The following is a 27,532-nucleotide window of genomic DNA, read 5'->3' on the forward strand; positions in this document are numbered from 1 at the left end:
CCCTTGATCTGGGCCTGGGGGAGTTGGCCCCCAGCCCGTCTGATCCTGTTCCTCTCCCTTCCTGAGCTCACGCTTTTGTCACTGAGGTGGCCGAGAAGCAACTGTGCTGTGAACCCTGAGCTCAGGCTGGCCCAGAAGGTGCTTCCAGAAAGGGGTATGGCTTCCAGGTGCCCAGTTGAGAGGAAGCCTGAAAGCTGGAGCCCTGGCTGGCTGTAACAGCCTTCCCGACCTGCGGACCTGGGGCAGGCTGTGTGCCTAAGGTGGGAATTCCGAATAGTGATTCAGAGCAGCGCACTGAGGGGCTGAGATCACCCTACCGCGCCGAGAGCACAGCCCACCCAGGCACACGAGGCTGGACAGGCACGGGATCAGAAGGACCTAGTGAGGATGGGCAGACGCTGGCCAGGGGACAGGGTTTTGAAGGTGTCCACCTGCTGCCACCTGTGTGGCCTGGGGATGGCCCCTTACCAGGGACTGGTGGCAGATTTAAGATGCCTGGGTCATGGCCAGGAATCTGCTGGGATTTCGCCTTCTGTTTACCTGGCCCTCCCACCCAGCATGCAACCTCCTGTAGCCTGGCTGAGGCCTGGTCTTCCCCTGGGACAGCATCTGTTCCTGGTATGATCTGGGACAAGGACACCCATGTCAGGCTCAGTTCTCGGGGCACTAGACACCCCCTAGCCTGCACGGATCGGAACCCAGGGAGGCGGAGAGGAGGCGGAGCCCCCAGGTACCCAGGCAGCAGAGGGGGGCTGGAGCGGAAGATCCCACAGCCTGTGGTCCGGGCCCGCACCTCCAGCCACCCTGTCGGCCCTCTTTGCCACAAAGCTCAAGTCACGCTCAGGAGAATGGAAGCAGAACTTTTATTCCTCTTGGCTAGGGGAGAGAACTAGCGGGCAGGTGTGCATGGCCCCCACCCTACACCCCTTCCAGAACCAAAGAAGACAGGCAGGCTGCCTCTGCTAGCCTCTCTCCTTTGCCCACGTGGAGGCAGGTGAGCGCAGCACAGGGCAGGGTCAGGCTGCAGTGACGGGGTGGCCAGGGCTGGCCGGGGCTGGGGCGGGTGCTGCTTGGGTGGCGAGGGGCAGGCGCAGGGGCACTTCTCGTCCTGGGAGCTGCTGGCTGGCAGGCGCACAGCACTCAGGGCACCAGGACTCGGTAGGGGCTGCCCGGGATGTGCTCGTCACCCCACTTGACCACCAGCGTGTACTCCCCCTTGTCCTTGAGCAGGTAGGACACGCTGTAGAGCCTGCTGCCCACGTGTTTCACCAGGATCTCCTCACAGGGCGTCCGGGGCCCGTGCACACCCACCAGCAGCATGTTGTTGCCTGGGGGTGGGGGCCGGGGCCTCACTGCCAGGTCCCAAGCCCCCTCCCATCAGTGGTAACTGCAGCGACCCCCTTTGTTCCTGCCCTGGGTCCTCCCCTTCCCACCTTGCCTGTCTTGGGGTGACAGCCCTTCTTAAAAACAGCCAGCACCCGTCCCCCCAGAACAACCAAAGAACCTGCAGTTCCTCCAGGGCCCTGGAGGGCAGAGGAGCTAGCAGGGGGGCCCAGAAGGCCCTCCACGAGGGTTCCCACTCCCTCTTTCCCAGGCACGGCCTCTCTGCATTTCTCTCCAGCCTCCCATTTCTGTAAGGGCTGGGGCCCGCATGCCCACCTGCTTTGCTGCAGTCCACCGTGAAGCTGCTCTTCTGGCCCATGTAGGCCTTGCTCAGCCCCACGCCTTTGGCCAGCACCTTGCTGGCATCAGTGGGACCTGGACCTGGGGCGCTGTGCTGGGGGACGGTGGCAGTCTTAGTCAGGGAGTCCACAAACACGGACGACGTCTCATGGAGGCTGTGGTTACTGACGAGGCGGTGACCTGCAGGGCAGAGCAGTGGGCAGCCAAGAGGTGGCGGGAGTGCCCGGCAATAGGGTGGGTAACAGCCGTCTGGCACCAGGCTCACCTGTGACTCTGGCCTTGAAGGGGCTGCCCGCAATGTGGTAGGGGCCACCGTACTTGATGGAGATGAGGTAGCTGCCAGGTGCCATGGGGGTGTAGGTGACGCGGTAGCCCTCGGGGCACTCTTGGCAATCCATCTTCACCTTGGAAGGCCCGTCGATGGTGACTGAGAGGGCACCAGCGCCCGCATTGCTGGTGTTCACGATAAACTCAGCTGGGCTCCCTGGGGGCACGGGAAGGTAGGTAGAGCTAGCTTGGCCCGTTGCCCCACCCTCCACCCTCAGTCCCCAGCAGAGTCTTGTCACCTCCACACGCCGCCTGTTGTCACTGAGAGCTCGGAGGAGGGAACCCTAGTCGTATTTACACACCGGAAGCTGCCCACGCTGACCTACCTGTGATGCCGCCTTCCAAGCCAGCTCCATAAGCAGACACCAGGCCTGGGTCCCCTCCATGCCCAGGCTCCCCAACTCGGATCTTGAAGGGGCTCCCTGGGATGTGGGTGCCATTGAACTTGACGTCAATCAGGTAGATGCCATTCTCCCGTGGGATAAAGCGCACAGCATACTTATCTAAGGAACAGAGAAGTAGGTGATGGGCCTGGGGTCCCTCCTCTAAAACTGAGCAACTGGCATGTGCCCACCAGTCTGAGTCCAGCAGGTCTCGGGCCCAGTTAGCTTCTTCTGGGAACTGTGCTGGGCACCTTCACCCCACTGCACAGAAATCCTGAAGCCTGAGGGATGAAGCTTTAGATGCCCAAGCTAGCTTTAGATGCTGCAACATTTGGACTGAAGTCTTTTGTAAGCAAAACACCCGCCTCAGTGCCTCTTTAGAAAGGCTATCCTGAATGCCATATCCACCACATGTAAACGGGGGCCCAGAGACAGGCAAGAACTTGCTCTAGGTCACACAGCCAGCAAGGGGCAGGACTCACCCATGGACTAGTCAAATTGACTGAGCAGCTCCTCCCACCCCCAAGCCTGTCTGTGAGTTTCATACCCTTGCAGGCCCCACTGCTAGACTTGGGGTCTCTCTTGTAAGAGACGGCAGGATCGTGCCTGCAGAAGGCTTTGTCCTTTCTAGCAGCATGGCTGCTGAGCCCAGTCCCCAAGTGCTTGGGTCCCAAGTAGGGGGCGGGAAGCCCAGGCCCTGTCTCGGCTGCTTGAAGACTGTGTGCCTTGCTTTACACTCTCAGCCTGCTTCCAGTGAGCAGGGCCAGCCTGAGGAGGCCCACTGCTCCCAGCAGTGCCCGGGTGGATGGCTGGGTGGCCGGGCAGGGCCTCACCTTGGTCGATCTCGGTGACATAGCACTCCTCCAGGGCTCCTGAGGGGCTGTGCACCTTGGCATCGATTGCCCCCTTGGCCCCATTCAGGCTGACTGCAAAAGAGGCTGGCTGGTTGACCTTTAGCCCTGACTCCTGGAAGCACAGCAGACGTGGTTAGGATAGTGGAGGCTTGGGGTGTGGGGCGAGGGGAGGCTGGGCCCGAGAAGCAGGAGGCCCAGGGGGAGGCACTTACCCATCTGGCGTCCAAGTGGGTTTAAAGAGGGAGAGCCAGCGCTTCTCAAGGGGCAGCAAGCTCCAGGCACACACCCCGAACCCCTAGCCCCACACGCTCCAGGCACACAGCGGGCAGGCGGGAAGCGGGACGGACTCCGGCCCGCGAGCAGCACTCAGCAGCCCTGGCAGGCGGCTGTCCCTCTTTAAACCTCAGCCCTGGTGCTCAAGGGGCACAGGCTTCTGTTCAAAGCCTTTAGACCTGAGACACGAGAAAAACTCCACGCGGCCGTCAGGGGTGCGTCCTGCCGACCCAGGCGTGGGCTGTTCCCGGCCAGAGCAGAAGCAGCCCGGTGCCCTGAGCCGGGCTGGCGGGGTCCCTGGACACAGGGGCTCTGGTCTGGCCGGGCACAGGAGCCCCAGGCGGGCGGTTTCTCTCAGTGCCTCACCTGAAGACTAGAAACAGTAAGGCGGCGGGCGTCACCAGACGGAGAAGCCACAGGCACCACGAAAGGGCTATCAGGGATGTGCTCCTCGTTGAACTTGACCGACACCTCATAGTCACCTGGACAGGAAGTGAGAACAAGACAGCCATGCATACCTCCCCCCAACAGCCCTGGGCCCTCCGGGTGGGGGGGGGGGAGAAGGCGGGGCTGTCTGCATAGACCCAGACCAGCACCCACCCCCAGGGGCAGCCTGCCGGCCCCAGCCAGACTCAGTACCTGGCTCCTGGACCACGTAAGCCACGCCACAGGAGCCATCCTTGCGGTCCTCGAAGGAGATCTCGGCCTTGCTGGGGCCCTCGACAGCAATGGCCAGGCCCCCCGCGCCAGCTTCCCGGGTCCAAATGCTGAACTCGGCTGCAGGAAAGTAGAGTGTGTCCTCATGGAGGGCTGTGCCCTGTGCCCCCCACCCCAGCAGGGGCTGCTGGAGACTTCCTCCCTCCCACTGCACCCCCAGCTGGGAGCAGCCAGAGTCCCGAAGGAAGCAGGCCTACCTGGCACTCCGGCTTCAGCCCTTTCCAGGCCAGGGCCCCCGGCACGGACCTTGTGGGCTCCCCCTTCCCCCAGGGGCCCCACGGTGAACTGGAAAGGGCTCCCGGGCACATGCTGGCCCTTGTACTTGACGCTGACCGTGTGCATGCCCATCTCAGCGGGCACAAAGCGGATGCAGTAGGTATGGTTCTCCCCTTCCACGATTTCAGCCTCGTGGCTCTTGCCTGATGGGCTAGTCACCTGGGCTGTCATGTCCTGGATGCTAATTTCTGCAGGTGGGGGAACAGCCAGGTGAGCGGGAGACCCAGGCCATGCCTCTCTATCTGGGGGCCCCCCCAGGGCTGGTGCTTAGGCCTCCCTGGGACCCGCCTGGGCTGCCACAGCTCCCACCTGGGATCTTGAGGCTGAGGTCACAGTGACTGCCAACATTAGCCACTGACGGGGCCCGTCGCCTGCGTGTGATGCTCTCTTTCACGCGCCCCTCGCCTGTCACCTTCACGGAGAAGGGGCTGCCTGCAGAAAGAAGACACAACCCATACCCCGGACAGGTTACCCTCTGCTGGGGGACCCCGGGGTGTGGCACGGAGGGTCGTCCAGCCGTGGGGGAGGCACACAGGTGCTGTACCCACCGGGCACATGCTGGTCAGCAAACTTGATGTTGATGATATAGTTGCCAGGCTCCGTAGGGCAGTAGGTGACCCTGCATGTGCCATCCTCCAGGTCCTCTGTGTTGATGTCTACTTTGCTGGGACCCTCAATGGACAGGCTGAGCCCCCCATAGCCTGTGGACGAGACACCCCTGAGCCAGGGGGCCAAGTATGGTGGTCTGACCCTAGCTCCCAGGTCCCTACCGCCTACCTGCATCACGTGTATCAATGATAAACTCTGCTGGCTCAAAGGTGTGGCCTTCGTGGAGGCCCTGGCCTGAGACCCGCACGCGGCTGGCATCCCCGATCTCTGATTGGCTGATCACCACCGGAATGGGGCTGCTTGCCACGTGCTGCCCATTCTTCTTCACATGCACCAGGTGTTCCCCTGTCTCCTTGGGCACGAACGAGATCCCTGGACACAGGGTGGGGCTGTCAGCCAGGGAAAGATATGCAAACCCCTTCCAGCTTCCCTCCCTCTTGGAAGGCCCTGCTGCCCAGCCTCTTACCCACGTGGCCATTGCGCAGCCGCTTCAGCAGACAGGGTTCTTCCCGGCCCGAGGGGGGCACCACTGTGGCGGTCAGCAGGCTGAGGTCCGTCTCAGAGATGTTGATGGGGATGTCGGCGGCAGAGCCCACCTTCAGGTGGGACATGCGCATGGAGTCGTCACCTGGCAGGGGTCAGTCACTGTGTGTCCAGGCACCGAGAGGCAGACCGCCCCCTCTGCCAGCTGCCTTTGTCACCACTCCGGGCCGTCCCCTACCTGTGACCCTGGCAGTGAAGGGGCTGCCCGGGATGTGCTGTTCATTGTACTTGACCAGGATGCTGTAGTCACCAGGTAACACGGGCAGGTAGGAGACACTGCACGTCCCGTCCTGGTTGTCAGTGCAGCTGATCTCTGCTTTGGAGGGGCCCTCAATGGCCAGGGACAAGCCCCCTGGAGAGAGTTGTGAGTGAGGGTAGGAACTGTGCCCAGGGGACACTGCACCAACTGGGCAAGCGGAGGCCAGGGGTTGGGTGGGGAGCCCAGCTTGGGGAGCATCTCCCGTGTCCAGCCCCTCCACCAGATGATGGCATCCTGCCCCACAGAGGCAGGTCAAGATGAGAGCTGCCGCTCACCCTCGCCCGCATCCTTGGTGTTGACAGTGAAGACAGCAGGCTTATTCACCACCCCGTGGGTGAGGCCTGGCCCATAGGCTGTGACGTGGCCACAGTTGACATAATCCACGTAGAACTGTAGGGGGCTTCCTGCAGTAGGAAGAGGGACCACATGGACCGGGGCCTCCCATCATCCCCAAGTCTGTCCCACAGCCCGCTCCCCCAGAAGGTGGTCTGGCATGCTGAGCTGACGTACCTGGGATGTGCATGTTGTCGTAGCGGATGTCCATCTCGTGCAGGCCGGCTTCACTGGGGGCGTAGCGCACAGTCACAGTGCCATCCTTGTTGTCGGTGATGGCAGGCTGTGCCACCTTGCCCGAGGGCATCCGCACCTCTCCTGCAGGGCAGGGGGGGCCTGGGTCAGGGCAGCCCACGTGTACCCTCCAGCCTCTGTGGCTCCCTAGCCCCTTCCCAGCCGCACTCACCAGTGACCTCGCCCTTCTTGATGGTGAAGGGGATGACAAGGTCGAAGGGCCTCAGGCTGCTCACATCCAGCCCGTTGACCCCCACCAGGGGCCTTTCTGGGGCCTGCGGGGGGTGGGGACACAGAAGGCCTGAGTGAGGAGCTGGAGGGAAAGGGAGTCCCGAGTGGCAGACTCCGGAGTCCCTCCTCGCAGATGGCGGAACAGGGCCTCATGGGACACCCAGCTGGCCCGTCTGCAAGTGTCCCCGAGGGCAGGGTGAGCTGGGAGGCGGCAGGGCAAGCCATACCCAGGTCTGTTGGCCCCCCTGGGCGTAGGTATATGGTGGCGCCAGCTGCTGAGGCCGTAATGGCGGCTGTGCTGTGGGCTGCTCTCCAGCCAGAGCCTGCAGAGCAAGGCACAGAGCTTGAGGCTGTCCACACCTGTGAGCCCCATGGGGGCGGCGAGCCAGGTCCCCACCCAGACCCCCCCAGCCCTGGTCCCTCCTGACCGTCACTTGGAAGGGACTGTTGGGCACGTGTTCGCCACCGAAGCGCACGCAGATGACGTATTTCCCGGGCTGGGGAGCCGTGTAGAAGATGTCAAAGGTGCCATCCTCATTCTCGACCACGTCCACATCCACCTCGGAGCCGTCAGGGGTGCACACGGTGCAGGTGACCTTGCCTTTGCCCGCTGCCTTGGTGTCCACGGTGATCACGGTCTCTTCCCCGATCTGGATGGTGGGGCCGATGCCAGCACCTGGTGGGGCAGGGTGGGTCCCCAAAGGGGGAGCCGGGGCATGAGCTTGGTGCTCAGGCCATTGCTGTCCATGTGTCAGCCGCCAAGGCCTCTTACTGCCAACCACCAAGCACAGCCAGGCCTCCCGCCCCCCAAGCTGGGATGGTGAGTGATTTCTCAGAAGGCAGGAAAGGTTCCCCTGAACCACCTGAACCCAGGAGTTTTGTCTCAGGGGGTATCCCCGCCACGTGGGAAAAGCCCAGTGGGTGGTACCCAGGAGTCTGAGAAGGGCCTGGAAAGCCCCAAGGCCACTGCCGGGGCCTAAGCATTTGCTGCCATCTCCCCCGCCAACTTGGCCTCAGCCGGTGGTGCCCTGGACCATGCTGACTGACAGCCGAGCTCTGGGCTGCCTTCACCCCTGTGGCCAGGCCCTGGTCCCCAGTGCCGTGTGCAGACGCGGTGAGGCGGAGTCCTGCTGCAGCGTGGGGCATGTGACACTTGTCCCCCGCCCCTGGGGCCTGAAGGTGCAACTGGAGTTTCCTGACAACTGAGAAGGCTCGCTCGACCGGAGGCTTGCAGAGAAGGGGCGGCCGGACACGGCCCGGTGCAGGCAGGGAGCCGGGAGCAGGGAAGCAGGGAGGCAGCGGGGTTAGCACCCAGGCAGCGCAGCGCAGCGGGGGGAGGGGTGGCCAGCACCCAGGGGGCAGGGGGGCAGGGGGGCCAAGCCAGAGCCACAGCTGCGAGGCGGTGAGAGCAGAGGGAAGGGACAGTGACGTTATGATCTGGGCTCAGCCATGGAGGCTCAGGGGGCTGGGGACCATGAGGCCTGGCAGCGAGTGCTTTCTGGAGCCCGGTCCCTGCCAGGGAAGCAACTGGCAACACCGAACCCACCCCAGGACCGAGTTCAAGGGGGTCCCCAGCCGGCCAGTTGGCCGGCCCCTGAGCCATCCTATCCACTAAGGGTGCCCACTTTGCGGGACTCCAGAATGCTACGCCTGGACCCCCACTGCCCAGCTCACCCTGGGAGGCCTCACCTCACACAGCCACACCAGCTGTCCCTGGCTCAGAACCTGGACCCACCATCTAGCGAGTAGCCTGGGCTCAAACCTCAGTTGGCCCCAACTGCCCGCGCTCCCTGCCCAGCACCCAGCTCTTCAGCAGGTTTGCACTGCTCCACCCTTGAAGCCCCCCACCCCCACAATTTAGTTCTCCCCTCAAGCCCCACCCACCCACCAACAGCCTAGCCCAAGCCAGCCCTGCAACTGATACTGAAGTGACTTCAGTTCCCCAACTGGGCTCTTTGCCTCGGTTGGCACATGGCGGCCAAGGTAAACCGAGACCGCTCTCTCAGCCCCAGTCTCGACCCTGCCTCTGGTCCCCAAGGTCCTACCCCCTGGTCCAAGCACACAGTGTCATCTCAGACCCTGAGGCCCCCTGGACAGAGTCATCAAACCCCTGCTGCCCTCTAGCTTTCTCCAGGGTCGCCTCGGCCAAGGTCCAGGCCTCCAGCCTCCAGAGGCTCCCATGTGCTTGTGGCCTCTTACTGGCATCCCTGGCTGGGGCAGGCCTCCCCTCCCAGGTCTGGTTGGGGACCATCTGAATAACGTCACTGCTGGGAGCGGCGGGGAGGGAGGGAGGCGGGAAGAGGGTGGGCCACCGAGTGCAGTTTGGCACTCTGAGGCTGGGCCGGGCCCCGCCATGCTGGCCACCCAAGCAGTCGATGCTGGTGCTACGGCACTACCAGCCAGCCCCACCCACTCATGCACCGGCACCTCCCCCGGCCCGGGACGCGGAGGCCCCTGGGAGGTGGGGACAGGGGTCTGTGGATCTGGCTGGGGCCGGGGACTCCCGCTGCTTGGGGGAGACCCTGGACTCAGAAGGAAGAAGTGAAAAGAGACCAGGCCTGCTGCCCGCCCCTGGGACTGCCCCAGGGCGCCAAGATCCCCAGACCCCAGAGCCCCCAGGGGGGTGCCTCTTGGGATGCACCTCGCCCCAAAGCTCACAGCTGCAACCCGACTTCTCAGGTGGAAAAATGGAGGCCCAGAGAGGGGGAGGGCCAGAGCACTCATGCCCAGCTCCGGAGGCCTCCCTGGGCCCTAACCCTCCAGTTCCTCCCCTCTGTCCCTGCCAAGAGCTGCAGCTGGAACTGTCCTGGGAATCAGCCGGAAGAGGAAAGGAAGCTGCCCTCTGGGCAGAAGGGGCATTGGGAGTGGCCCCAGCAAGCAGCTTACCTAGCCCGTGACCTCCGATTGACACTGAGGTGAGAGGGCAGAGAGCAAGGAGAAAGGTCAGGTGAGTCACTCAAGGGGGCGGCCCCCACTCCCACACGCCGCCCCAAGCAGCGAGCCCTTGCACACAGGCACACCCAAGCCCCGTGCTGAGCGCCGTGGCCGCTGGCACGCTGGGCTCACCTGTGACGGTGCACTTGCTGGCATCCCCTGTGGGCACAGCGCGGACACGGTATGGGGAGAAGGGGATCTCATCACCACCATACTTGATGAGGATAGTGTAGCGGCCTGTCACGTCTGGCACGTAGGCCACCGTGTAAGTACCGTCATGGTTGTCTTGGATGTGTGTCTTCTTGGGCTTGCCCTCCGGGTCCTGTGTAGCAGAGTACAGGGAAGAACAGTTGGTCCAAGCTCACCTTGGCCCGGGATTCCCTCAGGCCCTCTCAGAGGATCAAGCGTCAAACACTGCTGCTGCAGGGTCAGCCACCATGGCCCAAAACAGCTGCCTGCATCCAGCACTGTCCTTTACTTCCCCATGGGCAAGGTCCACAAGGGAAGCCCCCAAATGCCCAGTCCCCCCCGCCTCTCTCATGTTGACAGGCACAGCCAGGAAACTTGGCACCCATCCTGCTTTATCCCCACGAACACCTCTCAGCCCCAGTCCTCTACCCCAGGGCCAGCCCCAGCAGTAGGACGAGCTCCTCTGAAAGATCCCAGAGTCCCAGCCTTATACCTGGCCCCGGAGAATGTTACAGGCAGAAAAGCTGAGGCACTAAGGGCTTTGGTGACATCAGAAGTGAGCAAGTATATGTGTGGGGGAAGCCTGGGTCTGTGACCACCATCCTAGAGGTGGGGGCCCGGCTCCCAGTGGAGACCAGAGACCCCAAACTGGCTCATCTGCCCCAGGCTGTGGACCTCAGGCCCGGGTCCCTCCCCTCCCCACCTGCCATGGACCCAGAGTTGCAAAACAGCAGGGCCAGGTGGCCCCCACGTGGCCCACTCACCGTGATCTGGACAGCTAGCAGGCCCTCCCCAGCGTCCTTGGCATCAATGGTGAACTCCACAGGCAGGCTGGCAGGCACACCCGTGGTGTTGAGCCCTGGGCCGCTGGCCTTGACCTTGCTGGCATCGTGTGTAGGCAGCACCTTAACCTTGAAGGGACTGTCAGGCCAGGATGTTGTGGATGGTTAGGATGGCTCTTGGTGCCCAGGCCATGGCCCCCTCCCCTAAGACAGGGGGCCCTGCCCCTTACCTGCGGGGCACCTCTTCATCTCCATACAGCACTGAGATGCTGTAGGGCCCCTCACGGCTGGGCACATAGTTCACAGTCTGGGTGCCATCGGCATTGTCCACCACGTCCACCGGCTCCACCAGGCCTGACCCCAGTCCCAGAGACAGAGCCTCAGTTGGTGCTCTGGGTTCCTAGGCCCACTATACTAGAAAGTCGGATCTGAGCCATGTATAGTCAGCCCACACCCCAGGCCTAGCCCTGCCCATCCCCAGGAACAGCCCTGAGCCTCTCTGACGTGAGACACTAATCTGGGTACCACCTGGGCCCTTGTCTTCTCTCCTTCCCACCTCTGCTCAGTGGTCTATGTCCTTTTGGTCCCCTTCACCAGGTCACTGGCTCTGGTGTCACCTGAGGCTCCTCCATCAACTGCCTGCTCACCTGTGTCCCACCCCAAAGTGTGCGAGACCCCATCCCTCAGGGGACTAGGCTCTCCTGACCTGACCCCCACACCCCAGGCACTCACCTTTGGGCCCCTGCACTTTGACCTGTAGTGGGGCCACGCCAGCCTTGCTCGTGTCCACCTGGAAGGACTGAGGGAGGTTGGCACGGACCATGCCCGGGCTCAGGCCAGGCCCAGAGCATTTGACCTTGGACGCGTCTGTCACATCGTGCACAGGGACCTTGAAAGGACTGCCTGTGGGGGCCGAGAGGTGGCATTTCTGAGACAAGCTGGAGGGCAGGCAGGTGGCCCCAGCTGGGCCCCAGCCGACCGGCTTCCTCACCTGGTACTTGGTGGCCGCCATAAGTGACGTTAAGGCTGTAGGTGCCGGCCTCATAGGGGACGTACTCAACCGAGCAGCTGCCATCCTTGTTGTCCATGCAGGACATCTTGGCTTCAGAGGGGCCTTCGACAGCCAAGCCCAGGCCCCCCGTGCCAGCTCCCCTAGTCCAAACAGACAGCTCGTTATCCCCTGACTTCTAACACCCACCGTGGCCCCTGCTTCTGTGGCTCTCGCCCACCTGGTCTCCACAGTGAACTTGTTGGGCTTGTTGGTGGTGCCGCTTTGGATGCCTGGCCCGTGGACGCGCACTCGGGAGGGGTCGCAGCCTTCAGTCACTGGCACCTGGAAGGGGCTGCTGGGCACAGGACTGCCGTCATAGGTCACATCCACAGAGTGGAGTCCTGCAGGAGGGCAAGCTGGCTTAGGAGGGCCCCAGACTGCCCTGCCCCCTCACCCCCCACAGTCCCTCCGGCGCCCCGACACACACCCTCCTCATAAGGTGTGTATTCCACTTTGTACGTGCCGTCGCCACAGTCCTGCACGTAGGTCTCAGTCAGGTTGCCTGAGGGGTTGGCCACGCGAGCCTTGACGTGGGGCCCTCCAGTCTGCGTTAGAGCCCGGGCGTCCACGCTGAACTCGGTGGTGGCTTCTCGGAAGACACCTGCGGAGGGAGGGGAATGTGAAAAGGAAGACGGGGGCTCCAGGGGCCCCGGTTCCCCCACCCCCATGTCCAACGGCAGAGCCTCGCACCTTGACCCTCAATCCCGGGCCCATAGCACTGGATGCCTGAGGTGTCCACTGCGGGCTCCACCTGCAGCTTGCTGGGGAAGTTGGGCACGGGCTGGCCACCATACTTGATGGTGACGGTGTAGGCCCCAGGGCACAGGGGGATGTAGGTGATGGTGTGCGTGCCATCGCCGTGGTCCTGGATGTGCACCTCAGCTGGCAGGCCCGCCTCAGAGCGGATCTCGATGGTCAGCTCCGCGCTGCCCGCGCTTGAGCAGTCCACATGGAACTGGCCGGCCTCCCCGGCAGTGGCCCGCTCTAGCCCAGGGCCTGAGCACTTGACCTTGGACGGGTCGAAGCAGGGAACCACGTGGGCCTTGAATGGGGAGCCGGGGATGTGGGTGTCGGCAAAGAGGATGTTGATGTTGTAGTCCCCAGGCTCGGTGGGCACGTAGGACACAGAGCATGTACCATCCCCGTTGTCCAGGCACTCGAGCTGAGCTTCACAGGGGCCTTCGACCGTCAGGCCCAGGCCGCCCGTGCCGGCGCCCTTTGTGTCGATGGTGAAGCGGGCAGGAGACCCCGCACTGCCCCCCTGCAGCCCTGGCCCAAAGGCTTTCACCTGGGGGAGGAGGGGCCGGTCAGGAGCCCAAGCTGCACCTGGTCTCTGACCCTTGACCCTCAGACCCCAGCCTGACTCCATCTGTCTCTCTTCTCGTTCCGGCTTCCCTCCCCTACCAGGTGGGCACAGGCCCGAGCAGGGCCCTGCTCAGAAGGACCAAGAGGAGAAGGGGTAAGGGTGAGTCCAAAGCAGACATGGGCTGTGGCCCTGGCACCCCCCTTACCTTGCTAGGCTTGGTGGGGGGCACGGCTTCCAGGGAAAAGGGGCTGCCGGGCACAGGCACGCCATCGTAGGTCACCTCGACCTCATAGGACCCCTCCTCACGGGGCACAAAGCGCACCACGCTGTTGTCAGCCCCGAGGCCTGGCTCCACCTTGCAGGGCACCGCTGCCCCCGAGGGGCCCACAATCTTCGACAGCACTTTGCCCTGGCCTCCGGCGCCCTTGGACTTGACTGTGAACTCCTGGTCTTTGCCAACATCCACCTCTGTTGAAGCGATGGGGGGAAGACAGGACTGTGAGGCCGCTCAGGCAGCCCGGGCATCGCCAGTGGCCATGCTAGGGCCCCAGCAACTTACTTTCTCCCAGGCCGGACACCTTGATCTTGCTGAGATCCAGGCTTGGAGACACCCCCACTGAGAAGGGGCTTTTGGGAATAGCATCACCTCCGTAAGTGACATTGATGCCCACTGGGCCCTGGGAGGGGTACAGAAGACAGGGTCAGGGGTCATGGCTGAGCTCCCCTGGCCCATGCCTTCCCAACTTGGGCATTGGGGTTGAGTGGTCAGAGACACTGTACCCCCCAACTGCTTGCCCACTCTGTCCCAGGTGAGAAACCAGAGTGGGCACAAAGTCTCTTGGAGCCAGCCACCCAGCCCACCACGTGAAGGGGGCCCGCAGGATCAGCAGGTGTATGGACGGGTGTGGCCACAGGGGGTCAAGGGAGCTGGCTACCTGCTGCACAGGCGTGTACTTGACAGTATAGGTGTTGTCATGGTGGTCAATGATGTCCACATCACGCACCGCATCCCCCTTGGCCAGCCCCGAGAACTGGACATCCAGCTTGCCTTTGCCAGCGGCCTTGGCGTTGACCGTGAAATGGGTGGGTTTCCCAAGCTCGACCCCTGAGGAGATACAGCAACCCTCTAGGGGCTCCTGCACGCACACACACATACCCTGTTCAGTGCCTCGACCTCCCCACGGGGTCCTCATCCTCACCGGTGCGACTGAGGCCGGGACCCTCTGCCTTAACCTTGCTGGCATCATGGGAGGGCTCCACCTTGACCCGGATGGGGCTGGTGGGTGTAGCCTGCAAGAGGTGAGAGGAGAAGGGCTGAGAGGCGAGCAGCACTCCAACACCCAGCCATCTTTGGGGGCCAGGAGTGGCAGCACCCACCTGGTCAGCAAAGAGCACCATGATGGTATAGCTGCCAGCCCCACGGGGGGTGTACTTGACCGTGAAGGTGTCGTTGTCATTGCGGATGATGTCGAAGTCAATGTCGGCCTCGGCAGGGCCCACCACGCCCGGGGCACACTTGATGCCGATGCTGACGTCACCTGCAGTGGAGGAGGGCATGGGGCTGGTGATGTCACAGGGATGCCACATCCACTGGCCACCCAGTCCCGAGGCAGGGCCTTACCCTGGCCAGCCTCCGTGCAGTCCACAGTGAAGTAGGTGGGCTCGTGAGCCTTGAGTCCTGTCTTGGCCACTCCTGGGCCGTACACCTTGACCTTGTTCGGGTGGCTGCCAGCGCCCACATTCACCTGCAGGGCATAGGGGCAAGCGCAGGGTTACAACTAGCCTGGAGGACAGGCAGGGGCTTTCTGACCAACCGCTGGCGGGCACGCAGAGTGGTGCCACCACCGTCAGAAATCATTTGGTGGCCCCTCAAACACAAGCAGACTTCCCTGGTGGCTCAGACAGTAAAGTGTCTGCCTACAATGCTGGAGACCCAGGATCGATTCCTGGGTCGGGAAGATCTCCTGGAGAAGGAAATGGCAACCCATTCCAGTATTATTGCCTGGAAAATCCCATGGACAGAGGAGCCTGGTGGGCTACAGTCCATGGGGTTGCAAAGAGTTGGACATGACTGAGCGACTTTCCTTTCCTTTTCCAAACACAAGCAACCATATGATGCTGCAATTCCATTTTTGGTATTTATCCACCCAGAGACATGAGATCACTCGTCCCCTCTAACACCCATACTGGAACATTCATAGCACAGCTCCTGACAGCCAAAAGGCGAAAAAACTCCCAAATGTCCATCAACAAATGACTGGAAACAGAAAACGTGGTCTATCCACACAATGGTGTATCATCCAGCCGTCGAGAGGCAAGAAGCAATTACTCACGGTATATAGTCCACAGGGGAAACAAGTCCATCCCCACCCAGCCAGAAAGCAGAGAGCAGAGAGGCTGCTTAGGCCAGAGCAGGGGCCTTTGGAGGGTTGCTGACTTTCTTTAGGGGGTGGTGAAAACAGCCTCATCTTCTATCATGGTGATGGCTGCACAACTCGGAACTCACCCAAAACCACCAATTTGGATACTGGAAAGGGGTCAGCTGTATGGCACGCGAGTTTCATCAAACAGAGTTGTATCAAAGGAAGCAGGGAAGCAGGCTAAAGGCTCACCCGGAAGGGGCTGTTGGGGATGCTGACGCCTCCCCAGGACACCATGGCCGTGTGCTTCACCGGCTTCCGGGGCACGTAGGAACAGCTATAAGTGCCGTTGCCGTTGTCCTTGACCGTTGCCTCCACGGGGCAGCCCTCATTGTCCTGCAAAATGGGCAGGAGCAAGTGGCCTTCTGGTCAGTGCCCAGGTCTGGGCACCTGCCCAGCCTGCTCCCGACGCGGGGAGCACCTCACCTGGACTTGGACCTTGAGAGGAGCCTTCCCGCCGTGCTTGGCATCCACTGTGAACTCTGCCGGCTTGTTCACGGCCACACCAGTCTTCTCCAATCCAGGCCCACGTGCCTTCACCTAATGGGAGGCCACCCAGTTCTCAGGGCACAGAGTGCCGGCCCCCTCAGACCCTCCCACCCAGCGGCACACGCTCTTTACCCTGTCTGGATGGAAATCCTGGGGTGCGTCGCGGATGTCAGCCATGAAGGGGCTGAGACGGATGTCCTCACTATTGCACAGCACGTGCACTGCGTACTCGCCAGCCTCCTGTGGCCAGTAGCGCACATCGCAGGAACCATCACCCTTGTCATCACATTCGATCTTGGCTTGCGATGGGCCCTCCACCGAAAAGCCTGACAATAGCCGCCAGCTCCGTGAGGGCCCTGGAGCCCTGGGAGGGTGGCCCTCGCCAGCCTCTGCCCCTGGGGAACCCCCATCACAAGCGCATACTCACCCAGGGTGCCCACATCGTCGCCGATGGCCTCCACGACAAAGTCTGCAGACTTGCCGACGACACCGCCCTCCAGCCCGGGGCCCCAAGCCCGCACCTTCTGATTGCCACACTCGCTGCCCACTTTCACCTCGAAGGGACTGCAAGGAGAGAGCCACCCAGGAGAGTGCCGAAGTGCCCATCCTGGAGGCGGGCTGGCCAGAGCCCTGCAGGGGAGGAGGTGTGCCACCTCTAAAGCGCTCATCCAGGGCCTTACCTGCGCCCGATATTCTGGCCACCCCATGTGATTGTGACGGTGTATGTGCCGGGAACCATGGGGTAATACTCGAAGCCATAGACACCATCGCCCAGGTCCTTCTGCTTCACACGCTCTTCTCCCTCTGTCAGAGACAAAGGGAGGCCTCAGGCCTGCTGAGCAGTGGCCAGAGGCTGGCATCGCCCCACCCCAGCCACAGGCCAACTTACTGGGGCCCTTCACGGTGACCTTCAGCTCTCCACTGCCTGCCCCCTTTGTGTACACTTTGAAGTCGGCCGTCTCCTTCACTCGCACACCCTTGGGCTGGAGACCCCGGCCGACGGCGCGGCAGGCACCTGGGTTACAAGCTGTGAGCAGAGGACTGGTTGAGCTGCTGGGAGCTGGTGCGGGGCCACTCCCTCCCTTGTCTCCCACCGGACTGGGCCAGTGGGCCGCCCAGGATGGTGAGGGCCGTGTAAGAAAGAACCGGAAGGGACCATGACCCAAGGACCTGGGGCCCAGGCCTGGACGTGGCAGGCCTCCTCCCCTGTGCTCCATCCACACCAGCTCCCCCAACAGTCCCCCCACCCATCCCATCCACCCCCAACCCCCGAGGAAGACAGATCCAAGTACCGTTGACCCTGTGGGCAGAGCAGAGAGCAGCAGGTTTCTAGACAGCTGGAGCGAGTTCTTCCGAAGGTGAAAGCGTGGAGAGAGAGAGAGAGGGAGAAGGCGAGAGGAGGAGGAGGAGGAGGCCCAAACAGTGGAAGCACAGACGCCCCAGGAGCCAGGGCGGGGCTGCAGCAGCACCTGCCCGGCTGCCATCCCTCCAAGACCGCCCAGCTGGAGCTGTGCCCTGCAGAAGGCAGCTGGGGTGGCCTACCTTGGCCTACAGTGACTGTGTAGGGGCTGCGAGGGATGGGCACCCCGGCAAAAGTGACGTGCACCGTGTGGACGCCCTCCACGCTGGGCTGGTAGCTGCAGCGATATGTGCTGTCGCCCCGGGCCTCCAGCTGAGGCTCCACGGTACCCTTCTGGCCTGCCGGGTCCTGGATCACCACCTCCACCTCGCCTGTGCCTGCACCTGCCGGGAAGCAGCGGCTCAGCTTCCAGCCTCTCCTCCTCCCACGGGCCTGCCAGCCTCAGCACCCTCTGCTCACCCGCCGTGAAGATCTCAAAGTAGGTGGTCTTGTTGGCGATGTTGCCGCTGGGCTCCAGGCCAGGGCCCTGGGCAGTCACTTTGCTGGCGTCTCCCTGGGACTTGTCCACGTACACCTCAAAGGGGCTCTTGGCAATGTGCTGGCCGGCAAAGAGCACGGTGACCTGTTCCCAGGAGGGGCAGGAGGGGCAGGCCGTGAGGCCAGGGTTAGGATTCCCCCGGCCACAGCTTTTGCTCCCAGTCTCCCCTCAGGCTGAGGGCTCACCTTGTGAGTCCCCGTCACCTCGGGGACATACCAGACAGAGAAGGTACGGTTCTTGTCGTTATTGGCGGTCACCTTGGCCTAGGGTGGGAAGGAGCCTGTGAGTCTTTGTTCGGAGCAGTCCCCGGCACATGGAGGCCTGGAAATGCCAGGCCCTACCTTCGGGCTGCCTTACCTCCTCCTGGTGCCCGGCCGGGTCCTCCACGTACACCAGCACTTCTCCCTGCCCGGCGCTTCTGGTCTCCACAGTGAACTCTGCCCTCTTCTTTACCATGTTGCCCGTGGGCTCAATGCCTGCCCAGGAAGGGTGAGGAAGCCACGGGTTGGCCGTCAGGGCCACCCTCTCACCTGCACGGGCTCAGCACCCCTCCCTATTCCCTTCTGAACTGGTGCTCTTGTGGGACAGGCCTGGGCCTGTTTTCTAGAATGCTTGCTCGAGCGTGCCGGGGCTCAGGCTCCCATCGGATACCCTGGCTGGGTCTCAAGTTCACTTACAGCAAAGCAGATGGGTCCTTACTCCCTAAACACACTCTGCCTTGGGTGGGTGTGATGTGTGGGAACATCCAGCCAGTGGCTGTTTTTGATCAGCCCTGACCCACTCCTGTCTGACTTGTGGAGGGCAGTCGATAACCCGGTGGCCACGTGATGGAAGACTCCCAAGGAGCTGACATTTCCCAGAGGACGTGGCCCCACGGGGAGAAGGTGACTTTGCAGGAGCACTCCTGCCCGGCTCCCTCACCTGGCCCGTAGGCTCGGGCTTTCTTTGGGTTGAGTTTGGGCCGCAGGGGAGCCCCCGGTTTCAGCTTGGCCTTGGGGAACTGGGACAGGTAGGTCATGACGGAGTGCTCATCCACGTTGGGGTCCACAATCTCCTCAGGGGTGATCACCTTCATGGACAGAGGGAGGAGCCAGTGGGCCTCCAAGCCTGGGGCTCCTGGGACACGCCACCTCTCCCCACGGGCACCTCAGCCCCCACACAGACCCCACTTGCCAGGGAGAGGGGCGTACCTGAGGGATGCCCAGCCAGTCATCGGCTTGTTGCATGGCTTCCCGTGCATTGTTCACGGGCTTGCTGGCATCCCAGGAATCCCAGTCGGGGCACAGGCCTGCAGATGGAGGAAATTCGTCAGTCTAAGGACCACGGGACCTCATCACAGGCCATCCCCTTCACCCCCAACACCCGACATCACTCACCCGGGGCACAGCTGTCGACCAGGGCGCCCAGGGCTCTGCCGCTCTGCCAGTCGCGGCTGAAGTTGGTGATTGGCAGCTGCGGCAGCTTGTTCTGGATCCAGCCCAGCAGCCTCTGCTTGGGGGTCTGCTTCTTGGCCTCCTCGTCCTCCTCCTCATCCCACATGGGCATGGAGATGGAGTAGTGCAGGATCAGGGTCCAGATGAGGCCCAGGATCAACTTGAGGTTCCCGTCCACGATGGCCTTGCTGTCTGCAAGGGCAACAGTGGCAGCGCTGGGTGAGCACAGCCAACCCAGGGGGCCCCTGGGCATAGGCACAGATGCACGTGCACACACGGCTTGGGGGAGGGGGGCGGAAGCACACACTCGGGACAGCAGGCCACTCCTAAGCACTGGCAAGTGTGGCAGACAGCGGGCCCCAGGGAGGAGGAGGAGGAGGCCTCCATGGGGCAGGGTGGGCTGCGGGTGCCTGTGGGAGCATCAAGGTGGTTCAGGGGTAAAACCCCCCAGACATGCAGTGCCAATACAGCACAGTCAGGGAGGCTGCCAGAAGCCCCGGGGCCATGAGGGCCCAGAGGATGGATAGGCAACAGACCCAGGCTGCAAATGGGGCCCTGATCCCCAAAGATGGTTCCAGAGAGAGTGTGGGTGAGTGCTTTGCAGCTGCCCAGGCCCCTCTCCAGAGGTCTCCAGGGAAGGGGCAGGGGGAACAGCTGGACCCCGGGGCCTTGATGCCAGGGCCCTTGGGCGGGCGCTGGGGAAAAGGAAGTCAAGCGGGGGTTGGGTTGGGAAATACGACTGCTGGCCCAGGGTGGGGGCGTGAATGGCTGAGGCTGGGGAAGTTGGGCAAGGACCCTTTGGGTGGAGGGTGTGAACCCCCGCCTGCCCCCACTTCCTTCGTGCTCACCCCTCCCCCGACAGAGCCAGGCTGGGGGTTGGGCCGTTGGCCTGGTGCAGGGGAGGGCTTGGGTGCCCCAAGGAACCAGCGGCCTGACCCTGACTCACTGGGGCCCAGCAGGGATGGCCTGCCAGCCGGGATGCCGAGCAGCACACATTCCAGGGGCCCCCTCACCCAGCCTGGGGGGGGATGGTGGGGGCAGGGCCCGCCAGCCTGGGTTAGGCACCCAGGGCCCCCCGCTTGGCGGGGGGGTTGTGGGTGGGGTCCCAGAGTCCCGCTGTCTCAGCAGCAGGCTCAGCCACTGCCCGCCCTCTGCACCACTTAACTTAACGGGCCGCTGGGCTGCAGGCGGGTGGCCACCAAGCTCACCACAGGGGAAGTGGTTAGGGCGGGCACCCTGCACCCCATCACCATGGCAACCCCTCGGTTCCCCACCCAAGGCCCTTCTGGGTGTCAGTCTCAAGCGCTTGGGGAATGGGGCTTAGGGCTGGGCCTGAGAACGCAGGAGGGCCGCTTATCTTTGGAATCCCTGCTGACGGGTTCCACTCACCCCCTCCCCAGTAATCAGGAGAAAATGCTTGTCCAGTGAATCAACTGGGGGGCTGGGGACCAGGCAGCCTCTAAACCCAGCAGGCTGCACCTCAAAGACCAGCTCAACACCACTCAGAGCAGAGTGGCCTCCCAGTTCTCAACGGGGGGCTTGTCCCAGTCCTACACCACTGCCTTGCACTATCGCCAAGTGGCAGGAGATGGGGTCTCAGGCTAGGGATGACTGGAAGGCTCGGAGAAGACAAAGTACACGGGAGCACTTGCACTTTCCCACCAGCTTCCCATCCCCAGAACCCTGAGCCTGGCACCAGAGCCCTCGGGAGGCCTGAGGTCCACCCAGACCCATGAGGGGACATACAAGGCCAAGCTCATCGGTCCTCCCGGGGCTGGGCCCTCCCCCTGGTCCATAGGAGGCTGGCCCAGGCTGTCCCCATCCAACTCACAAAAGAGGGCGGGAAGGACCAGGCTAAGAGTTGAGAGACTGACTGGTTGGATGGCCCCGCCCCATCCCACCCCCTTTCCTCAGCCCCAGGGCCAGCCTGCCCCCTCCTTCCCCTAATCACTGCTGCTTTCCAACATTTTTTTGCCTTATATGGCAAAGCTCTGGGAACTAGGCCTGCTCCAGCCAGCTCACAAGAGGAGGAGAAGAAGGGCGGGGGAGGAGGAGGAGACCCCCCCCCAGACAACTGGGGTGTGGCTCACCTCCCCACATCCGGTTGCCCCCCCACCCAAGGCTCAAAGATGACTCAGCTTGGCTAGACTAAGTATGGGACTGGGGGGTGGGCCTCGGCCTGGACTTGCATTCCAGAAAAAGAGGTGGGGCCCTCGAGACCTGCCCAGAGTGGTTGGGGGCACCTGAGTCTTGGTCCCTCACTTTCTCAGGCTCAGTGTGGACTGGGCTAGGGCTGCAGGGGCCACTGGAAGGCCTCTTTGAATGCTGAAGAAAATAAAGCTGGTGGCCCTTCGCTCCCTGTCTCACAGCCACCCCCACCCCCCCGCAAAGTCACCAGTTCTGGTGCCGGTCCCTGTGTGATTCCCATCTCGAGAGGTGCCTGGGAATGATGCGGTAGGCCTGGTCAGTGCCAGCCTCACCAGCCCAGTGACACGGACACTGGGCTGGCAGTGAGCCCAGCACATGTTGGAGTACCTCCCAGTGAACTCCTGTATTCTAGATGCAGAAAAGCAAGTCCTACATGTAGCAAGACTTTGGTCTGCGATCAACAGTAACCCTGTGTCTAAGCGACTACAAGCCAGCTCCCTCCACTGGCCAGCACCCAAACCTATCTCAGGTACTGTTTGGCTAGCTATGGTCCTCTCTGGGCCCGGATTTCCCAAAAGGAGATCTAAACTTGGAGCAATCTTCAGTTGAGGGGTCCTAGACAATGGGACCCACAAGCTCCAAGCCTCTGTTTAGGAACCACAACGGTGTCCGAAAGCCAAAGAGCCGTCTCCCAACTGCTGTAGTGGGTGGAGAGTCCTGGCCTCCCCCTCGTTAGAGATGGGGCGCTGGGCTCACGGCCAGAGTTTGGCCAGTGCCCGCCGCACCGCCTTCTCACCTCCCCCACCCCGCCCCGGCCCTCTCCCACCGCGGGCGCAGCGGCAGGGGCGCGGCCTGTGGAGGATGTGAGCTCAGCCTGGGCGTGGGCCAGCCGGGGACCGGCGGGAGGGGGCGCGTAGCGGTCCGCACGCACCGCTGGGTTGCGAGCCTTTGTTCTCGAGGCCCGCACGCAGCTGGGCGGCCCCGAGGCCCCCCGGGGCAGCGCCGCAGCTTAACGGGATGTCTGCGAGGAGTCGGCTCAGGGAAGAGGGGAGGACGCGCGGAAACCCCCGCCCTCGCCCCGCCAGCGCCACCGGGCGGCCCGCGCCCTCACCGATGGACACGAGCTTGATGCTCTCGCGGTCCAGGAACTCGAGCGCCACCGACACGTTCTCGAGCTGCATCTGGCGGAAGGTGGGCCTCTGGTTGTGCTTGCGGTGCATCTTCTTTTGGCTGAGCACCTCGAGCAGCGCGATAAGCCGCAGCCCGTCGCTCAGGTCCGTCTGCAGGTTGGCGATGCGCTTGCTCACGCACTTGAGGTGCTCGTTGCACCAGCGCGTGAACGTGTTCTGCTGGATCTTCTTCCACGGCGCATCCTCCGCCAGGTCCTTCTCGGTGGCCGGCATCTCAGCGTCTCGCGTGTCGGCACCGATGCCCAGAGCCGCGCCCGCAGCGCTCTGGCCCGCCCGGGAGTGGGAGCTACTCATTTTGAGGCGCGAGGAGCTGATGGGCGGTGCTGCAGCCTAGACGAGGGGACGGCCCTTTAATTAAAGTCGCAGGCACCTCAGCGAGCGCAGGGCGAGGCAGACAGCTGAGGTTGCTCTGCGGAAAGAGCGAGCCCTTTAAATGCTGACAGAGGCGGGGCCAGGGGGCGGGGCCTCGGCGGGGCGGGGCTGCGGGTGGGGCTTCGGGGCCGCACCCGCCCCGCCCCGCCCCACCCGTTGGAATGCCCCCCTGAGTCCCCCCGCCCCAGAGCGTTGACCCGACCCCCAGGCACCAGGAAGGGTCGGTGGGACCCGGAGCGGGCGAAGCTGCGAGGAAATGCAGAGGTCTCCCTCCCGCGCTGTAGGAAACGCTGCAGCGATGAAAGGCTAAGCAACGTCTAGAGCGGGGACCGCTTGGTCTGCAGCGGGCACACCATACAAGGGACTTTCCTTCCCCAAGGCCCCTGCGGGGGGTGGCTCGCCCTCCCTGAGTCACGTGGACTCCGCTCTGTCCCCGCCGCCCCCTCTCCCCCGACCTCCAGCGCTCGGGGGTCCCTGTCCGCGCCCCAGCCGGCCACCTCGCCGGCAGCCAAGAGAAAGGGCCCGATCCGAAGGGGCGAGACCTTGGAGAGCGTGGGTCCAGACTAGGCGCTGCTGGGCGCGCGCGCGCCACGCCTGGGAAGCCCGTAGCCTCCCGACCCTAAGCCGCCCCCAGACCCCCTGCCCCAGCACGCCTTCCCTCTCTGCGGGACCCTGGTCTGAACCCGCAGGTCCCCACTGCTTCCCTCCCTCCCCGCTGCACCCCGGAGGAAATGGGGCACTGGGCCAGGAGGCCACTGGCGCTCCAGGAGCCAGCAGCCTTGGAAGGGGCCCGGGCATGCCAATGGGCACTGGCACGGGGCGCCCAGTGATGCGATGCATGCAGAGATGGCGGGTGCCTGCCTCACCCACCGGCAGTCCACTCGAGGCGCGAGGGGCTTCCCCTCCGTGACTGGGACGGCCCCTGAGCCCAGCGTGACCCAGGAGGCTGCCAGAGGGACCTGCCCGGGGCTTCCGATAATGTGCTCTGAGCACCTGGGTCTTAGTGGGCTTCAGGGTCATGGGAGCGCAGAGGGGCCTCCCGGACAGGGGGCCAGGGGACTGAAGCAGGCAAACCATGGAAGGCAGCCGGGGCCTGCTGTGGAGCCAGGATTGTCTTCAGGGCACTGGGGACCTATTCACTCAAAATACATTTTCTTGTAGATAACTGGAGACTATGGGGGGTGTTCACTGTGGGGATACTAAGACCAGCAAAGGCACAGAGGCAAGAGGCCTGTCGGGGACAGTCACTGCCACCCTCTTCAGTCCAGAGAAGCCAGCCTACCTGTGGCTTCGTCCCCAGAGTGGACTCACTTCCCTCGGTCCTGTGTACTTCTCTGCAGAATGTTCCCTTCTTCACATCTTTTTTTTTTTTTCTTCCAGAAAGGCATGTCTCTATCCCTCCTGCTTGGTTCATAGATTGAGCTGCCAACTAGCAGTACCTAAGTTCTCTGCTAAAGACCAGTGGGAAAGGAGCCCCTAGGTCAGCATGCCCAAATAAGGCCGACTCTCACAGCCCTGGGGACTGTGTCACCCACAGTAGGGCTGCAGTCAGCGCCTGGCCTCCAGCATGCTCGCTTTGGGGCTGCCTGGCACCCCACACTGGTTTTTGCTCACCAGTGACATTTTTCAGTCTAAAGGCCTGACCACTTTAGACACACCTGTGCAAAACTCCACACCATGGTGTCTGGGGACTGGGATGGAGGTGGGAGGGACAGCAGTAGAGGGGGACCCGCAGTAGAGGGGGACCCGTGCAGACTCCTCCCTAGCAGGCCCCATCCAAGCAGAGATGAGAGCCATCCTTCTGATCCCCCTGCCCCCCTGAAGAGCCAGTCCCCCAAGGAGAGAATCACACTGAGAATTCATTGTCACTCGACAAGTGCCATCCAGTTGGGTTATCTGTGTTCATTTCTTAATCTTCAGAGAGCAGGGAAACTGAGTCAGCGTCAGTAACCAGCAGCCAACTCCAGCAGAAAGGGGGACAGAAGCCCTGGCTTCCAGCCTTAGGCTTCTTCCCTATTTGGGGGGTGATAAGAGATGGGGCTGTAACGAGTTCTTGTCCCCAGGGGACATAGTATCACCACCAGGTGGCGCCCCATCCCAAAGCCCCCAGATCGGGCAGTCCCTGGAAGCCGAAATCCAGCTCTTTCATATTTTCCCTTATTTGGAGTCGATTTCTTGGATATTGTTAGACACACCCCGCCTCCCACCCCCACTCCTGCCCTCAGACCCCAAGCCAGGCCCTCCCACCGCTGGTGAAAGAGGCACAGGGTGGCTGGAGAGGCTGCCCAAGCCCAGGTGTGGCAGGCAGGCTGACAGTGCTCCAGTGCTGAGTTCTCACCTTGAATGCGCTGCTAGGAGCCCGTGCAGGTGGGTCTCCCAGCGGCCAGTAGGTGAGTCACCTACTCCTCTTGGCTCAGGAATCTGGGGGAGTGTGGGGGCTGGCCTTCACATCCTGCCTGGCAGTGAACATCCAGCTCAAAGCCAACCTGGGACAGGGCCCAGCCTCGACTCTGGCCTGGCCAACCCCGTGTGCCCTCCTCCCAGTGGAGCGCAGCGGCCCGGAAGCCAGCCCCACACCCCTAACCAACGTAGCCACTGCCCAGAGCACTGATGTCAGGGAGGAACCCATGGTCTACCTCCCTCCTGGGGGCATATTGGTTGCAAAGTGTCTTTCCAGGTGGCCTCTCGCCCTGACCCCACACAACGTCCTACTCTCAGAGCCCTGCCTTCCCGGACAGTGATGCAGTGACCTGCCCCCCGCCTCCCCTGTTCACCCTCCCAGGGCGACCCCCGTGGCTGTTGGGCTCTCACACTGCGGGACCAGACCCGGATTCCCCAGGAAACCAGGGAAGGCGGCTGCACCACCACACTTGGGCTTGCAGCTGGCTCTGGGCACCCCCCCCCCCCACCAACTCCGCGAGCTGCCTGCCGACCGCTCCGCTCGGTGCCCGCCGCGGACGCCTCACCTGCTCTCCCTGAGGGCGGCCGGCGGCCGCGGGGTGGCGCCTGGCCGGTCTTCGAGCCCGCGCCGGGCGCCTCGGGGCTCCGTTGTCGTCTGCTGCGCGCCGGGCGCCTCCACGCAAATGGGCCGCTGCCGCCCGCCTTCTTGTTGGCCGCACCCCCGCCCCGCGCCTGGCCCGACCCGGCCCGGCGAGAAAGCCTTAATTGGTAAAATCACCCAGGAGCGGGGGGGGGGGTTCGGGGGGGGCCCCGCGGGGGCGCGCCGTGAGCTCAGGCGCCCGGGGAGCCGGCGACGCCCCCCCACCCCCATGAGATGAGCTCACCCTCTGCTGACGGGGAGGGGTGGCCTGGAGGGTCTGCAGAGCCCACGTCTCAGCCCAGCAGCGAAGGCCACCTCCTCCAGGGAGCCGTCCAGTCTTGCCCCCCCCTTTACCCCAAGCCTGGGGCTGGTCGGGCAAGTTGGATTCTACCTTAGAGGGGGATGTCCAACAGGCCCTGGCAGGTATGCACTGAGCGCCTCCCACCTGAAAATCTGCACAGGGGCAGGGACCCCAACCCCAAGACGAGCCAACCAACGTCCCAGGCTGGCACGGGTTTGGCCCCTGCCCAGTGCCAAGCCTGGCCTGGAAGCAAGCAACAGAAATGGACTGAATTCTCAGCAGCACGGTTAGCTGCAGTCCTGAGGCCTGGGCATGGACGGTGGGGTGCAGCCGAGGAGCCAAGTGTCCGGGAACTGGGTGGGCACAGCCACACCCTGGCACTGCCAAGCTCCCTCTTCCTCTTCTGCATGCCCATTTCCTGGTATTAACAGCTTCGTATTCAGCTCAAATGTCACTTCCTCGGGGAAAGCCACACAAAGCAGTGTCTTCTCACTGTGCCCACAACCCTCACGAAGAACTGCATCTTACATCCTGAGCCAATACCCACAGGCACACATGCAGATCGACACAAATGGCTGAAATAAATGTTCCACCAAGTGAGACTGTCCCTTACCATCTGAAAAGCACTCTGATCTTTCTTTTATTCTACTGCGTTAAAGGAGAAAATGCAAAGAAGGGAGGGAGGGAGGCAAAAAGGGAGAAGCAGGTAGGAACAGGGGGAGGAAGGGAGAAGTGTGCTCTCACTGCTAACATGGTTTGTATCTACCGCTGCACACTCACAGGAAGGCACTGATTGCCCTCAGGCCTCTCTGCAGCCACTGCTGCCTTTGTTGGCAATGATCTCTCCACCTAGATCCCAGGTGAGATCACCTAGCAGTGGCCTCGGTCTCTGTTTCTCCCCGCCCCATCTAATGGGATCCACCCCTCCGCCGCTCATGGCAGTGGGTTATCCTCTCTTGATAGATGAGCAGCCTGAGTTTAGGTCCACGAGGTAGCTCATGACCAAGGCTATCTTTCAAGGAGGGACACTCACCTGCCAGAGGCATTGCAATGGGAATCAGTGGGGCAATAGCTGGGGTAGCAAAAAGGAAGTAATGGCTTCATGGCTGGATCTCAGGACCCCCCACCTCCATTTTAATCCTCTCTTTACTCTCTCTCTCCCCTCCCTCCACACCCCTGAGACATGCAACTCAGGGTCTCTACTTTTCCAGGTCTGGGAGGAATGAGGGTTTATACAGCACCAGTTCTTCCCCAGTA

The 27,532-nt window shown here is 62.8% G+C and overlaps 1 protein-coding gene across 5 annotated transcripts; it reads right to left on the reverse strand.

The window, feature by feature from the left end:
- Positions 1-846: 846 nt before the first annotated feature.
- FLNA (filamin A) lies at positions 847-26,047 on the reverse strand. Of its 5 annotated transcripts, XM_043895257.1 has the most exons (49): positions 25,901-26,025; positions 25,273-25,390; positions 22,484-22,892; positions 19,168-19,416; positions 18,982-19,079; positions 18,713-18,860; positions 18,149-18,267; positions 17,977-18,054; positions 17,713-17,875; positions 17,436-17,636; positions 16,783-16,920; positions 16,574-16,697; positions 16,321-16,457; positions 16,026-16,219; positions 15,831-15,944; positions 15,597-15,740; positions 14,606-14,729; positions 14,362-14,522; positions 14,184-14,274; positions 13,920-14,089; positions 13,544-13,661; positions 13,190-13,452; positions 12,369-12,966; positions 12,106-12,279; positions 11,857-12,019; positions 11,619-11,779; positions 11,360-11,530; positions 10,858-10,981; positions 10,610-10,766; positions 9,789-9,978; positions 9,609-9,632; positions 7,151-7,398; positions 6,950-7,045; positions 6,664-6,766; positions 6,435-6,575; positions 6,200-6,328; positions 5,844-6,017; positions 5,589-5,750; positions 5,291-5,494; positions 5,062-5,214; positions 4,823-4,945; positions 4,435-4,701; positions 4,160-4,297; positions 3,887-4,002; positions 3,227-3,359; positions 2,337-2,513; positions 1,949-2,167; positions 1,660-1,863; positions 847-1,328 (listed from the first exon to the last, which is right to left on the reverse strand). In XM_043895257.1, exons 3-49 carry the CDS (start codon positions 22,854-22,856, stop codon positions 1,141-1,143), a joined length of 7,944 nt encoding a protein of 2,647 aa, XP_043751192.1. In that variant the 5' UTR covers positions 22,857-22,892; positions 25,273-25,390; positions 25,901-26,025; the 3' UTR covers positions 847-1,140. The 5 variants fall into 5 exon arrangements, with proteins under 5 accessions (XP_043751192.1, XP_043751191.1, XP_043751193.1 ...); XM_043895256.1 differs by lacking the exon at positions 25,273-25,390 and having other exon boundaries at positions 25,901-26,047; XM_043895258.1 differs by lacking the exons at positions 9,609-9,632; positions 25,273-25,390 and having other exon boundaries at positions 25,901-26,047.
- Positions 26,048-27,532: the final 1,485 nt, after the last annotated feature.

This window comes from Cervus elaphus, chromosome X, assembly GCF_910594005.1.
Source record: "Cervus elaphus chromosome X, mCerEla1.1, whole genome shotgun sequence".
In the NCBI taxonomy this organism is placed as follows: domain Eukaryota; kingdom Metazoa; phylum Chordata; class Mammalia; order Artiodactyla; family Cervidae; genus Cervus; species Cervus elaphus.

Excerpts from the sequence above, each read along its gene's own strand:
- FLNA (XM_043895256.1), bottom strand. The coding sequence starts at position 22,856 with ATGAGTAGCTCCCACTCCCGGGCGGGCCAGAGCGCTGCGGGCGCGGCT. Across the intron at positions 6,329-6,434 it reads CGACAACATGCACATCCCAG|GAAGCCCCCTACAGTTCTAC; the intron begins GTACGTCAGCTC and ends TTCCTACTGCAG. Across the intron at positions 6,018-6,199 it reads CACCAAGGATGCGGGCGAGG|GGGGCTTGTCCCTGGCCATT; the intron begins GTGAGCGGCAGC and ends AACTCTCTCCAG.